Source organism: Fusarium oxysporum, chromosome 15, assembly GCF_000149955.1.
Source record: "Fusarium oxysporum f. sp. lycopersici 4287 chromosome 15, whole genome shotgun sequence".
NCBI classification, from domain to species: domain Eukaryota; kingdom Fungi; phylum Ascomycota; class Sordariomycetes; order Hypocreales; family Nectriaceae; genus Fusarium; species Fusarium oxysporum.
The window spans coordinates 556,097-570,913 of record NC_031000.1 but is presented as its reverse complement, the minus strand read 5'-3'; the positions used below and the strand labels follow the sequence as shown (position 1 = coordinate 570,913).

General features: G+C 50.6%; 4 protein-coding genes across 4 annotated transcripts; all 4 read left to right on the top strand.

Annotated features, from left to right (window-relative positions):
- Positions 1-1,996: 1,996 nt before the first annotated feature.
- On the top strand, positions 1,997-3,493 carry FOXG_16743 (uncharacterized protein; the record flags this gene model as incomplete). Its single annotated transcript, XM_018396760.1, has 1 exon — positions 1,997-3,493. One exon carries the CDS (start codon positions 1,997-1,999, stop codon positions 3,491-3,493), a length of 1,497 nt encoding a protein of 498 aa, XP_018257524.1.
- A 2,372-nt stretch (positions 3,494-5,865) lies between these two features.
- Positions 5,866-8,438, top strand: FOXG_16742 (uncharacterized protein; the record flags this gene model as incomplete). Its single annotated transcript, XM_018396759.1, has 4 exons — positions 5,866-6,068; positions 6,168-7,472; positions 7,600-7,966; positions 8,023-8,438. The coding sequence occupies exons 1-4, from the start codon at positions 5,934-5,936 to the stop codon at positions 8,436-8,438; spliced, it is 2,223 nt and encodes a 740-aa protein (XP_018257523.1). The 5' UTR covers positions 5,866-5,933.
- Positions 8,439-10,045: 1,607 nt separating this feature from the next.
- On the top strand, positions 10,046-10,939 carry FOXG_22581 (uncharacterized protein; the record flags this gene model as incomplete). The annotated part of the gene is made up of 1 exon (XM_018402996.1): positions 10,046-10,939. The coding sequence occupies one exon, from the start codon at positions 10,046-10,048 to the stop codon at positions 10,937-10,939; it is 894 nt and encodes a 297-aa protein (XP_018257522.1).
- A 2,145-nt stretch (positions 10,940-13,084) lies between these two features.
- Positions 13,085-13,652, top strand: FOXG_16741 (uncharacterized protein; the record flags this gene model as incomplete). Its single annotated transcript, XM_018396758.1, has 3 exons — positions 13,085-13,334; positions 13,422-13,524; positions 13,595-13,652. 3 exons carry the CDS (start codon positions 13,085-13,087, stop codon positions 13,650-13,652), a joined length of 411 nt encoding a protein of 136 aa, XP_018257521.1.
- Positions 13,653-14,817: the final 1,165 nt, after the last annotated feature.

Sequence of the window (14,817 nt, the reverse complement as noted above, 5' to 3'; positions counted from 1 at the left end):
CAAACACGTGAGAAATAAACAGGGGTAGGCAACAATTAGGGGTACACGACAATTAGGAATAGAAGAGTAGGCGTTTTAGACTTTCAGTACGTATGCAATGTGTATATACCTACGTATGTATGACAGGAAGGCCATGAAGTGTGCGAAATAGTGTAGCTAACATATAGTTGATTTGGCGATGATCTTCGAGTGACATCGCACATACATATGTGGCTGACTGGTTTCAGAAGCGGAGAGTCGTACGATTAATTCAGGGCCAGATTAGTTGCGAAAATATATGTGTCCATGTATTCAAACTGTATACAAGATCTTTCGTATTTCGTCTTTGGAAGGGTTTTACAAAATTAGTTTCAGGTAAGGATGGCTACCGTATGGTTAATATTTTGCATATAGCAGTGGTTTAGTAGTTATCGAATAAATACTACTGTAAAGGATGACAGCCAAAAATGGCTGTTGAAAATGGTGACGAATTGTATACGTAAATGTTGTAAAATAGGCATAAAATAGTTTTGAATTATGTTTTTTCCTCCGACATAGTTACTTCAGGTAAGTAAAAGCTATTTTTAGCGACTCCTCGCATTACACTATCTATGGGGTATACCAAACCGGGGCCTTGTCTGGCTTGACACTCCGGGCCGCCCAGTTTCTCCACTTGCCAAAGAACCTCAACCCTATATCGACAACATCCACTAACAAAGCATCAACGAAGGGAAAAGGGACCAGCTAGACTTTACAGAATTGGCCCACTCAAGTATATCAACATTGAACAGGATCCTTTTCTGGTTTTGGCCCAATAGCAATCCATAGCCTTCTACGCTTTTTTCAAGGTTTTGTGGCTGATATCTGATCTTTTGGTCAAACGCAAGTGAATCAATGCACTACAACCAAGAACTCCAATACTTTAGCCATGTGATATGATAATAGCCTGTTGGCCGAATGTCTTCAAGTGCCGAAACATGTGGTGTTCTGGAACTTCCCACGCCCCGTTCATCGCATGTTCGCAACATCCACTTCTTGCGCAATACACCCACTAACTAAACCTGTGGCCTGAACTCTGGAAATTCTGAACAGCAGTTTGAGTTCGCACTTCAAGGCAGTCTACAGACGAAGAAAACGTGATACGCTGCTCGAATAGGGATATGACGACCAAACGCATCATGACGGCTCACATGGTGCCGTTGCTACCACGTGAATTGTGTCTTTCGACCGGATGCGCCGCTCCCCAACCTACCTCTGGACGAGCTTTTCTCCCTATCGCAGGAAATGGCCGTCTTTTGCAAGTTGACAGCTTACCTCCGCAGCTTAACGGAAGTAGGGCTAACCTTGTAAGTTCGGCGGGCTAACAGAGTTTAAATGCTATTCACCTAGTAATTCTGATAGGGTATAGTTACCAGGTCTGCCGCACGAGATCGTGAGGGGCATTACGCTCAGACCAGTACATATTAGAGTTCCTCAGGTTATTGTGCAGTAGGGGCCGAGGCAGTGAGGCGTTTAAATTCCAACCAACGTGCACGGATAAAAAGGATGTAGTTTCATGAAGATAATGGAGACAGGGGGCTAGCGCACGGACGAAAAATGTGTAATTTAGTGAATTACAAGCAGACAGTAGGCACCCGCTCAGCTAAAGGAGGATACGTATCTTCGCAAGTAATACGACATTGTGTTCTAAGATATCTCTGACATGCTAATGCAACCTTGCTTTGTGCACGTCTTCGGGCCTGGTCAGTGTCCATAGTAGCGTCAGATCTAGCCCTACTGGAATGACTTGTGGAGTACCATGGCTCAGGCTGTTTTCTCTTAGAGTTATAAGATTCAACGCACTCTCGTCCTGTCCTTATCCGCTCAACATATTCTCTGTCATGATAACTTATTACAAGTCAAAATAGGGAGATTCTCACCAAACCAACTTTTACAATTTTCTCACTTCAGCTCTCTTCGTCATCCTCACTCTCGATAAACGATTACTCTTTTATTTTGCCACTCTCCTGTAGAGAGGATGGGTAACGAGATTGGTGCTGTGATTGAAACCGGTGGAAAGGTGGTTGAAGGTGCGTTTGGAATCGGTGCAAATGTAGCTGGCTCGGCTATAGGAACTGTTGCCTGGGCTGCTCAAGCACTGGCTGACCCGAACGAGGCTCTGGAAATCGTCAAAGAAATATTGCGCAAGGCACACGACGACAGCTTGAGAAGCTTGCTGTCTCAAGTGACACGGCGCATTCAAGAGGCAGTTAGCGAGACAGAGGCGAACATCATCCTGGAGGCGGCAAGAACAATCTTCTGCAAAGGGGCGGGGAATGTTGTGAAGAATGTGGTTTTCAAAGTCATGAGATGCACCCTCGTGGCAATTGGCCAGACAGACTTTGCGCAGGCGCTCCAGATATGGACAGAAATATTCACCAATGACGCCAATAGAGAGACCCTGGTATTCATACTGGAACGCAAATCCGATTTGGTCTTATTTCTGATCGGCTTAGTAGAGCCAGCAAAACTCTATGCTACTGCACTTTCGATGGACGGCAGTCCGAACGGCGGAAACGTACACGGGAGATACAACCGCTACAACGAGTTAGACCTCACGAGGGCGATGAACAGGCACACTCTGATTTGTCAGCTGCAACGCCTAGCTAAATCGCTCTCTCACATCTTCTTGATGGGCAAGCAAAACAGGTCTCTCGACCAGCTCCCCATAAACACAACCCTGAGGAGCGATTTTGGCAACAATGGGACAGTCATACTTCCACCAGCACTCACGACCAGAGCTCCAGACAACACCCCCAATCACGGCGAGCAATGGCTTTTTGTGAATGGGATTTGTGGAGAATACTTCTGGTTTCAATTGTACTGCGAAAAGCTGCGAGATACATTTAACAGGGATATCCGGGGCGTCTTCAACAGGAGTGATGGTATCCTTTGGGACTTGATCGAGTGTGCTGGAGAGAGAGACACCAATGGACGGCAAAACGCTCTCATTGAAAGGACACCGAGTAGCATGGCCGCTCAAAGGGCTCTGAGCCGTGAATTGTCAGCCGCGCTTCAAAATGTGGGGTCCAATGGCTATATCGTGATGATTGCCTACTCTCAGGGATGTCTCTTGTTGAGGCTTGTTTTGCAAGATTTTGTAAGGAACAACATGCATCGAGCTGCAATGGATGCTCGACTAAGGGTCTTCACGTTCGGGAATCCAAGCATCGACTGGATAGGTACGGATGCTGGGGGAAACAGGATCCCTCTCTGCGAACGCGTCAACTGGACCGAGCATTTCGCAAATGAGAGGGATTTCGTGGCACAGCTTGGAGTGCTGAGTACGGATCAAGAGGACGCTCTACGAGATCTCGGCTACATACACGACAGGTCGTCGCTTTTCATCAACCGCGGCCAAGACTGGATAGGTCACCTGTTCGGGACCCAATACAGCCTCAGATCAGAAGAGTATGTAGATGGAAACAGATCGAAATTGTTTCTAGCTGCTGGCAATACGGCAATGGCTCCATAAGAGAATGAACTATTTAGGAGTATCTCAAGGCTTATAAGTAGGTAATGTTTTTAGTAGGGGTATAATATGATAATTTATAATTAACTAGTTCACTATCTTTTTTCTTAGATATATTTCCGAGTATCAGTCGCGAATATTATTACTCGGCCAAGATATATTCCTATAGAAATTGGGTAAAAAGGTGCCTTTAAAGTAAGTATTACTTAGAAGGTCAGTAACTAGGAGTAATTATATAATATTACTAGAGAATATTAGGGACTAACGTGGTTGAAAAGCTTGTGACCTAGACAAGTATGTGACCTAGTCTTATTTCCACCTTAAATCCGGGCTTTAAAGAATTCTTTAAGAATTCAAACTAAGCCTAAAATAGCTGTAATTTTAATAGCTTATAACGTACATGATAAGCATGTGAACCATCCAAGCATGTGAACCATCCAAGCATGTGAACCACTTTTCCCTCCTACACCTAACTTTTCACTTAATCAATTGATTTATCAACCACCAAGCATGTCAGACCAAATTACGAAGCTAGAATACTTCTTGCCCTTCAGGCACTTCAAACTAATCCTAAATTAAGCCTCCGATGCGCTGCAGATATATATAAAGTTAATCGCATAACCTTAAGTCGCAGACAGAATGGTCTCCAATCTCGACGCGACTGGATTCCAAAATCACGCCGTTTATCAAATCTAGAGGAAAAGATTATAGTTCAGTTTATTCTCGACCTAGATACGTGAGGATTTCCTCCCCGACTGCGTGCTGTTGAAGAAATGGCCAACCGACTGCTCGCTGACCGCGACGAGCTACCTGTCGGCAAGCCCTGGGCTCATAACTTCGTCACGCGACATAAAGAGCTCAAGATGCGTTTTTTTCGTAAATATGACTATCAAAGAGCCAAATGCGAAGATCCAACTATTATTCGCGATTGGTTTAGGCTTGTAGCGAATACAATTGCGAAGTACGGCATTCGATCAGATGATATCTGGAACTTTGACGAGACTGGCTTCCTTATAGGCATGATTGCAAGCGGAATGGTTGTCACAGGCACAGACAGGCGTGGAAGACCTAAATCAGTGCAGCCTGGAAACCGGGAATGGATTACGGTCATTCAGGCGATTAATGCGGCAGGCTGGGCGATCCAGCCGTTTATCATCGGTGGGGGCCAATATCACCTCGCCAACTGGTACCGAGAAAGTAACCTCCCGGGCGATTGGGCTATTGCGACAAGCCAAAATGGCGGGACCGATAACGAGATAGGTCTTGAGTGGCTAAAGCACTTTAATCGGTGTACAAGCAACCGATGGGTTGGTTCCTATCGTCTTCTGATCCTCGATGGCCACGAAAGTCACCACTCTGTCGATTTTGAGAGATATTGCGAGGAACATAAGATTATTACACTTTGTATGCCACCTCATTCATCTCATCTACTCCAGCCTCTTGATGTCGGGTACTTTAACCTGCTTAAAAACGCTTACGGTCGAGAAATTGAGCATTTGATCAGATGCTCTATAACACATGTTTGTAAGACCGAGTTCTTCCCGGCCTTTTATGCAGCGCATCAAGCTACTATGACCGAAAAAAATATCAAGTCAGCCTTTAGAGGAGCCGGGCTTGTTCCTTTAGACCCAGAAAGTGTGATCTCAAAGCTTGATGTGCAGCTGCGGACTCCAACGCCTGCTGAAGAGGTCGCTAACCCTTCAACCCCTTGGGTCTCAAAGACGCCAAAGACCGTGCTTGAGGCTGGCTCTCAGTCTGAATACCTTGAACGACGAATCAGAAGACATCACAGTAGCTCTCCAGAGTCAGTTATTGAAGCTATGAAGTCTCTAGAGAAGTCAACAAAGGAATGTATGCATAAGATTACCTTACTGACAGCCAGGCTTGATGATGTTCAAGAGGCAAATAAGATACTAAGCCGGTGCCGAAGGGCAAAAAGAACCCGAATACGGAAGGGAGGAGTAATGACAGTAGATGAAGCAAGGCAGGCAATTGATCAGATGGATGTTGATGCGCAGGTAGTTGCAGAATCGTCAAGAAGTAGTGGTCAAAGAAAGTCGGTCGGACCGGGGGTTCGGCGCTGTGGAGTGTGCGGTAAGCCCGGACATAATTCAAGAACGTGTCAGGTAGTAATTGAGATGTCTGGGGAAGAATATAGTGAGTAGTTTTAATTGATTAATTGATTTGTTGTGTTTTTATGATGATATCTACCTATGTGGTGCAGGAAAAGTGGTTCACATACTTGGATGGTTCACATGCTTATCGATGGTGCCCGCAATTACGTCGTAATTCGCCCAGACCACGTGACGACTTATCCCCCGCAAAAAGCGGCCCGTGAAATCGTGTGCGCGGCGCCTGATAAGTGCATTTGATAAGTTCCCCGCAACTTATCAGGCCCCAGACAGGAAACAAACACCACGTAGAAAGGCCTTGATCGACCGAGATGGCCGCAGACGACTCGTACACGGCCGCAGACGAGCGTGCCCGTGCCGCCCGGAGGGCGGGCCTTCAGGCGAAGAAGGACGAACAGCCGGCGAACACGGCACGGAGTTATGCTGCGAAGCAGCGGGAGTGGAAGGCGCGTTCCCCCGGCCGCCGCCCTCTCTTTTCCCCTGTGCCCTTGTCTCTTTTTTTTTACGTAGAGTCCCATGGGCGGCTAACTGACGAGAACTTATAGGCCTGGTGCCGTACGCCTCGGGCTGCGGCAGACGGCTCACTTTATAGCTGGCCCGACGGCGAGCTCGTAACCCCAGACAAGCTAGCAGCGTGGCTCAAAGAGGATATCCTCTTACGACGCGTTGCCCCGCCGCAAAAGAAACCACGGACACGGGGTAAGGGCAAGGGCAAAGGAAAGGCTGTACAGTTACGGCGGCAGCTCGAACAGGAGCAGCTCGAGGCCGCGGCCCTGGCAGAGGCCGAAAGCCTAGCCGAAGCCCTAGAGGTCCCCCTGGCCGAGGCCGCCGAGCTGCTTGCGGACGACCGCGAGGGCTACGTGCCACCCACGGCCCTTGCGCCGGCTGCAGCAGACCTTGCCGAAGGATCTCTGCTTACGAGGGGCACTATCGACGCCTATATCGCGGCCGTTATCGAGCTCTGGCGGCTCCAGGTAGCCCACGGCAACGCAAACACGGAAAACCCCCGGGGCGCCGCCGTACGAGGCTTCCTTGAGCAACGCGGCCGGCAGCGGGGGAAGCACGACCGCGCCTCCTTTAAAGACCGCGGGACTGATGGGATCCCGGCCGGCTATTCACCCGACGAATGGCTCCGGGTCCAGGATCTCCTTCTCAGCGGGGCCGCATACATGCCGCAAAACCTCCGTACGCGAGTTGACCTCCTATTCGGCCACTACTACCTCTTACGGGGGGAAAACCGCCGTAAGATGGAGCTTGCAGACCTGTCTCTACTCGACTATCCGTCTTCAGAAGGCCCGACCCCCTGTGGCTGCCTCGTTACCCTTTTGCGAGACGGTAAGCTAAACAAGACGGCAAAGAAAGAGTTCATGGGTGCCCTCCGGCACAAGAACCCCTTGTTCTGTACGCAAGGGGCCTTAGCACAGCTCTTCTTCTGGCGCTGGCACGTCGCCGGCGAGCCGTCCCCGTCATTCCGGCGCCGCCAGGACTGGTATCGGATCAAGGTTCTTGTCGGACGGGACCGCGAGCAGGAGCTCTCGTACCCGACGCAGCTACAAGAGACCTGGCGTATCTTCGGTGCTGCTGGCCTTATGGCGTCAAAGAAGACGCACCTCCCGCGCAGGGTAGGCGCCAAGGACGCGGAGACCCACGGCACGTCGCTCGCCCAGATCTCGCAGGCCCGGCCGCTGGAACCAGAGCGTGCTCTGCCAGGCCTATCTTACGCATCTACCGCGCCAGTTCATGCGTATTGTCGCCGGCTTCTCGGCATCACCCGGGGACTACTTCCTCGCGCGTGCGGCCCACGAGCCCCCGTATGTCTTACAAAAGCAGCTCTGGCCGTGGATCGAGGAGTGGGAGCCTCGCTTTGAGGCTCGCGCACGCCGGCAATGCTGGGCAGAAGGTGGCCTCGACGACGACGACCTAGCCGCCGACGGCTTCCTTAAGCTTATGCGGCGCCTGCGCATAGTACTGTTACAGGACCTGGCTGTATTGCAGCCTCGCTATCCGTCGCTACCCTTCTTCGCCTACGCCCCTTTTAACGGGCCCGAATGGGATGAGTTCGCCGTCGCCGTTCGCTCTGACGCGGTAGGGGCTACGGAGCCGTTAAGCCTGCTCGTACAACGCGCGCTGCCAGAGCTTAGCGGTGTGTTAGAGAGCACACGCGAGGCCGTCTTACAGAATAGCCAGCGGCTGGCCATCCGGCTAGAGGCCCGGCTAGAAGGAATTCAGGGCGGCCTCGATGCCGTCCTCCAAGGCAAGGTCCCTGTCACCTTTACGGGCCACTTTGGAGCCGGGCCAGCAGTGTCGCTGGCGCCGGCTCCGGCTCCAGAGCCTCCAGTACCAGGTATGCCCGTCGTTGTAGCCCTGGCCAAGGTCTTTACAGTGCGGGATGTCTGGAAGGAAATGGGAGGGAAGGGATTGCAGGTCAGCCGGCCGTACGGGTGCTAGAAGAGACGTGGGGAAGCCGCTGGCGCCCGGGGAACGGGATCAGGGTGCAGTTCTGTCGCCGGAAGGTGATCTGGGACGAGCTTTTGGCCCGCACGGCGTCCGGCAAGAGCAAGGAGGAGGCAGTTGCAGAGCTAGAGCTCTTACGCGCTGGCCGGAGCTTGAACCGGCTCGTCGACGAGCTCAAACAGCGCCGCCGGCGGGGCCGGGGCCAAGGCCAGGGCCGGATACGGGTACAGGTAGGGACCCCCGTGCCCGATGACCCAGGCCCGGGACCAAGGCCGACTCGGGGCCAGGGCCATCGGGGGCAGGGCCATCGAGGGCGCTGGGCTCGGCTAGGGAGGAGGCGGACCGCCCCTCGTCGACGGTAAGCTGGCCGTCAGGTAGGATCTTTATATATTTATAGCGGTAACTAGTCCGTATCTATCTATCTATCTAGAAGGCGTATTTTTTATTAATTCTTTTTTTTTTTTCTTTCTTTTTTTTGAATATTAAGGAGCAGCAGGATCAGCGCATTGCTATATCGTAGTCCTTGCAGCGAAGCCTGGCCCCCCAGCCGCTGCACACGCAAATATCTCAGCGCCCGCTCGTCTATACAGCTTCGCTCTTGAACCAAACGGACCGCCAGAGCGTAGCAGTCCTCCAGCCCTGGAATTGCATCGATTTGGCTCCTAACCGTCGAGATATTCGCGTGCGCGGCGCCGGGCACTTATCAGATGGTAGTTGTGTAATCACATACGATTTCCCGAAATTACTCCGCAAAACGACCCCACGATAAGTTCTGCTTATCATGTACGTTAATTAAAACTTGCTTTTCTGTTGCTATGGTATAAACCTTATTTTTTCAATTGTACTATTCCATATTATGCCCTGCCCCAAATGGCGGATTATTACGGCTTCCCCTAATAACCAAAATGCATGGGCCATATAAACTGGCCAATCATTTCACTTAATATGGCTCTGATCAACCACATCAAATAAAATATCCAAAACTTCAAACTGGTCGCAATACTTTAATGTGGATTTAAATTAATTAATAATTTGGGAAAATACTCCCCTGATTGTTATCTTTCGATGCCTGTCACTTTGATCTATTTTACCTGATATTGAATCTACGACCGTGCCCCCCGTACTTCAATAGCGCCATTTTGAATTATATGGGAATTTCTATGACCTAGCAGGCAAAGTCCTAGCTGACTAGTTGGTAAGGGAAATTCGGGGTAAGAAAATGGAGATTCTGATTGGTGCAGAAGCACCGACCCCCTGTCGACGCCATGTCACTGACCCGCCAACTATGCCGTAAGAGGAACTTCCATAGACGCCAGGGGTTTCCTCTTTCAGTGAAAGTGGGAGACAATAAGGATGTAGGGACAACATCCACTTTCCGTTACGTTCTGTCTTCCGCAGTGACGATCCTGTGTGCCGAGCGATAGTAACATATAGATTAAGTCTGTAATCTTCCCTTGTGGCGTCTTTATCTGTTTATAGGCATACCCAGGCGGATACAAGAAATTTGAGATGTCGTGCTCTTCTCGGCGAGGCAAGCCGCGTTTCATCTCACAGCGTAACGCCACTGCCAAAGCCAAAGATTACTCCCGTTCGGTAAATACCGGTTTCGCATCACATGATGTGTTTTTGCTGAAGAAAGTGGCTTGAGCTAGAGGCTGCACCGGCCTCGCGACATACGGACATGGATCATGTAGAATTCGGCATTACCAGCCCCCGACCCCCCTTTAGCAAAGTTAGCCCATTCGGGGCTCACCTGGCAGCCAATGTCATTGGGCTTGAATGACGAAGTCGTTGGTTGAGAACTTGGAGGCCAGCCAGGGTTCCCCAATGTGCCGCCGCCGGTCGATGCTAATGGAGGGTGCCACAAGGCAAGCTCCTGACTGGTAATTCGTTTTAATACCAAGCCGTTAATCACTTTCTTTGCACAACGTGCCATGATCAGCCCGGTCGCTCCAGCTCAGCAACCAACATGACTGGGGAAACGGGCCCCATCACGGCATCACTACCGGTCGACATGACCATCGCCGGCTTCTTCGCGATCGCGTGCTACAACTGTGTCGAGATCCTCATCTCGCTGCTCAACCGCTTTAGGCGCCATGACAGCTTGTACTTCTGGAGCATCGTTGTCGCGACGCTAGGGATTGTGCTGCACTCGATAGTCGTGCTGCTGCGCTACTACAGCCTTGGACCGAATTTTCCACTCGCGGCTTTAACGTGCGTCGGATGGTATGGCATGGTCACTGGGCAATCTGTTGTTCTCTATTCGAGGCTGCACCTCATTGTCTCGGATAGGGCAAAGACGCGGTGGGTGCTGGTTATGATCATCACGGATTTCTTCATCCTGCACGTTCCGGTTACGGTCATGTTTCTTGGTAGCAACACGCGGCAGTCGAGTCGGTTTCTGCCCGCATTCAACCTTTACGAGCGCATTCAGCTCGCAGGCTTCTCCATTCAAGAGACCATCATCTCCGGCCTTTATATCTGGGAAGCATCTCGCGGTCTCAAACCCATCTTCGCCATCAGAAGGACGACGGAGCGCAAAGTCATTCGACACCTTATCATTGTCAATGTCCTGGTCGTGCTCCTCGACGTCAGCCTCATTATCACTCAGTACCTGGACCATTTTCAGATTGCGACCACATACAAGCCTGTGGTTTACAGCATCAAGCTAAAGATGGAGTTCGTCGTTCTAAATAAGTTGTTGCTTCTTGTGCGGCATCGGGAATGCAACTGTATGCAGGTTGTAGACGAATCTGGGAACGGTTTACCCCGACCGTCGTACCTCAATATGACAGAATATCGGACGGATGAGCAAGCTCCTGCGGGATTCAACGACACAGGGATCCAGCTACATCAACTCTAAACTACTAATTCGACTCACCCGCCAGATACTACTTGCGGTGCATTCTTCCCACCACTGCCAGCCGTCTTCGAAGATGAAGGGACCCGTCCCCGCTTGGTGGAGGTGGATATGCCGAACATAACCTTGGACGAGGTGGAACAGAAAGTCATGGCGGCCAAGGCATGGAAAGCACCCGGGGAAGACGGCTTACCAGCAATGGTATGGAAACAACTTTGGCCAGTGGCCCAGGACCGGGTACTGCACTTATTCCGAACGTCATTGATAGATGGAGTACTGCCGGACCAGTGGAGATGCGCCAAGATCATCCAGCTCAAGAAGCCAGGCAAGGGCGACTACGCGATCGCCAAGCCATGGAGACCGATCTCACTGCTATCGACGCTGGGCAAGATTCTTGAGGCGGTTGTGGCGGACAGGATCTCGTACGCCGTCGAGACGTTCGGACTTCTACCGACAAACCATTTTGGAGCAAGGAAACGGCGGTCGGCAGAGCAGGCACTGCTGCTCTTCCAAGAACAAGTATACAAAACATGGAGAACCCGTAAAGTGGTTAGTCTGATCAGCTTCGACGTTAAAGGCGCCTATAACGGCGTATTCAAGGAGCGACTACTGCAGAGACTGGAAGCCAGGGGCATGCCACAGTGGCTGGTCAGGTGGGTCGGTGCTTTCTGCTCGAATCGCACAGCTAGTATCGTAGTGAACGGCCATACATCAGAGCAACGGGAATTACTTCAGGCAGGTCTGCCACAGGGATCGCCGCTGTCGCCGGTCCTGTTCCTCTTTTTCAACGCAGACCTGGTGCAAATTAGAATCGACTCGAAAGGCGGATCAATCGCTTTTGTCGACGACTACTCGGCCTGGGTGACGAGACCGACGGCGGAGGCCAACAGAGCAGGTATCCAGGCCATCATAGACCGAGCATTGGACTGGGAGAGACGAAGTGGAGCGGCGTTCGAAGGTGGTAAGACAAGCTTCGTACACTTCACGCGTAACCCCGAACGCACAAGCGAGGCACCTTTAGTGATCAAGGGAAAGGAGGTCAAACCGAAGCAAAGTGCTAAGATCCTGGGAGAGGTGAAGAATGCGAAAACTACGGTACAAGGAACACATGGTAAGAATAGCGGCCAAAGGGCTGTCGGCGGCCATGTGCCTAAGAAGACTCAAGATGTTACTGCCCCAGACAGTAAGAATCCAGATGAAGTAATAGCCAGATACTCCTCCACAATTGGCTCGAGAGACGACCAGAATCCCGCGATTCGCCTATATCCGCGGCTCGCTTATAAAACACCTTACTTTATTTTGTTCTCAATACCCGAGATTCGTAACCTGTATCTGATAAAAACTCGGACTTTTGAAGTCAAGCTTTGAAAATTCAAATCGACCACTTCAAACTTCGTTACTCAAAGCTGTTTTGTGCAAACCGTGACCGGCTTGCCTCTCTTGTGCATTCCTGCAATATCGGTTCCAACTAGGCCGTGTCGCTGATTGGTTGAAACTCTCCGGGCCAGGGTTATGTGTTAGACGCGACAGAGGGTTAGGGTTCAAGACAGTCAAGGAATAGCAAGCCAACGCTACGTCAAGGTGCAGAATCATTATTCACTCAGTCCGGCTCAGTAGGGTCGACGTATGATGGAGAATTACGTACAACTGAATGAGGAACCCAGGATCACTGAAATGGCTGAAGGAAGCGCTCATAGAGCAAAATAGCAAGCAGCAGGAGACGACCCAAAAAAGTCTATCCCAAGCCCTTTGCCATGGCTTACATCGCGTTGACTGCAACCTTGTTAGTAGTTTAGCCGGTGAGATACAGCAAATCAGGGCAATGCGGCGACCTGGTCCTGATCAGAGGACGTTGCAAACCTCTCTTGGGCTTGCGTCACGTTGGCATCACCGATGTGTGTGCTCGGATCATCGACCACTTCACCCTGACGTTCACTTCCCGATCGCGGGGTAGATTGCAGATGGCTCACATGCTACACTCGGCTTCAGCCGAAAGTTCAAAAGATCGGGTTTCCCCAGGTAACATGTCTTTCCGCTAATATTAATTCAAAGATCACAACGTACAGTTCCATCACCTTTCGGTGGATGAGCCTTGTTTTGAGACCTAATTCCATTCATCCTAACCAATCCGCGTCTGAGACTGCCGACATGGACTATAGTTTGCTCTCTACGCCGCCATCGTGTTGCGCCGACTTTGCTCTTGTTCCTGTACGGGCCCCTCTAATTCTTGGGCTGCCAGCGCCCGTCATGCCCTTCCGTAAGGATGAAAACGGCGCTGATTCCAGAATACAGATTGGGACAGGCAACCCGTCGATCGCCGCCGAGCTCGCAGAGGTGCAGCGATATCTCAAGTCTAGTGGGCTAAAGCACACAATGTACTCCACTGGCACCATGCTCGGTGAGCCTTGCTGATTGCGTGCTCTGGGGATGGAAACCAAATTTTACGAGGCTGACAAAAGGGCGTACTGTCCACTTGCATGTCTAGAAGGTAGCTGGGACGAAGTCATGACGGTGATCGGTAAAGCACATGCCGTGGTTCATCAGCGTAACGTGGCAAAGGTTCAGTCGACGGTGACTGTCAGCACCAGGTGAGCTTGCCCGTCCACCATCTGGGGACTACACCTTGAAATGGAAAAGAGGCTCACAACACATGGACAGGACTGATAAGCGGGAGACGGCGGAGGGCAAGGTAGACCCGGTCGAGAGTGCAGCCTGAGAACGGACAGTTTTGAACTTAGGAAGGAATCATAAGGAAAGGGTGGTGACCTCGAATTAGATGCTGATGGTCAGCTTAATCGTACGGCTTATGTCGTTTCCATTTTCCTTGAAAGCGAGGATGAAAGTTGCCGAGTGGGCTGCACACAGAAAGTAGTTGGAGGCGGCCTTGGCGACTGATAAAACAAAAATGGGTTGATTGTGTTGTTCTTCTAAGTTATATATGTCCGAGAGGAGCACAGCTCCTTACATAGTATCCACATCCTAGCCACCAGCAGATCGGACCATCTTCGTCGTACCGTCTCAACACGCAGGGTTCAAATCCACGACACTCCACGACACATTTGTGAATATGGCGTGGATATGGATGCTGACTAATAATTTCGATGTGGAATGGGTGGAAATGGATCCATTATGGAAATGGATCCATATTGTGGAATTCGTGGAATGGAAACCTACTTCGTCCAACAATGGTAATTAATGGGTCCCGCCCGCCCTCGGTGACGTCAATGTTTTTGTCATTGGTCCATTAAAATCCGCCGTTGCTTGACGCAAAGGCAACACACCCACCGACGTTCCTGTTTCTTGTTATGCTGGATATTCGTAGCCGAACCGATATACCTATAGACGCGCCTTGCCGTCTCTCTCCGTCAAGATCCAGCTTTTGTAGAGCTGAAAGAGCCGTTGATTGTCCTCTTCTGTTCGTTCTGGAACGGATGTGGTTGACTTGGTAGGATGGGGAGTGGCCATTTCGATTTGGGGTAGTAACGCGAGTAACAGTGAAGCCCCCAGAATGGACTCATTGTGTACGGAGGAAAATGGGGTGGCAAATCGATGTTGTGTTGTTGTGGGTGATAGAAAGTACTTAGGATATGCGGGATTTCACAAGGAAATCAAGGTATTTTCGAACCCCACCTAAAATATTCCACGATTTCCACATGTGGAACATGTGGAAGGGGCTTCGTGGCGTGGATATGGAAATGCTGAAGCCCACGTGGAATGGAATGGAATGGATATGGATCCACATTATGGATCCATATGTGGATTTCGTGGTATGGATTTGAACCCTGTTGACAACACGTATATGACTTGCCGGGGCGAGTGACCTGCTGCAGTTTTGTGCCACCTAAAGAGATAAATGGATCTTTTGGACCAAGTCCATAAAC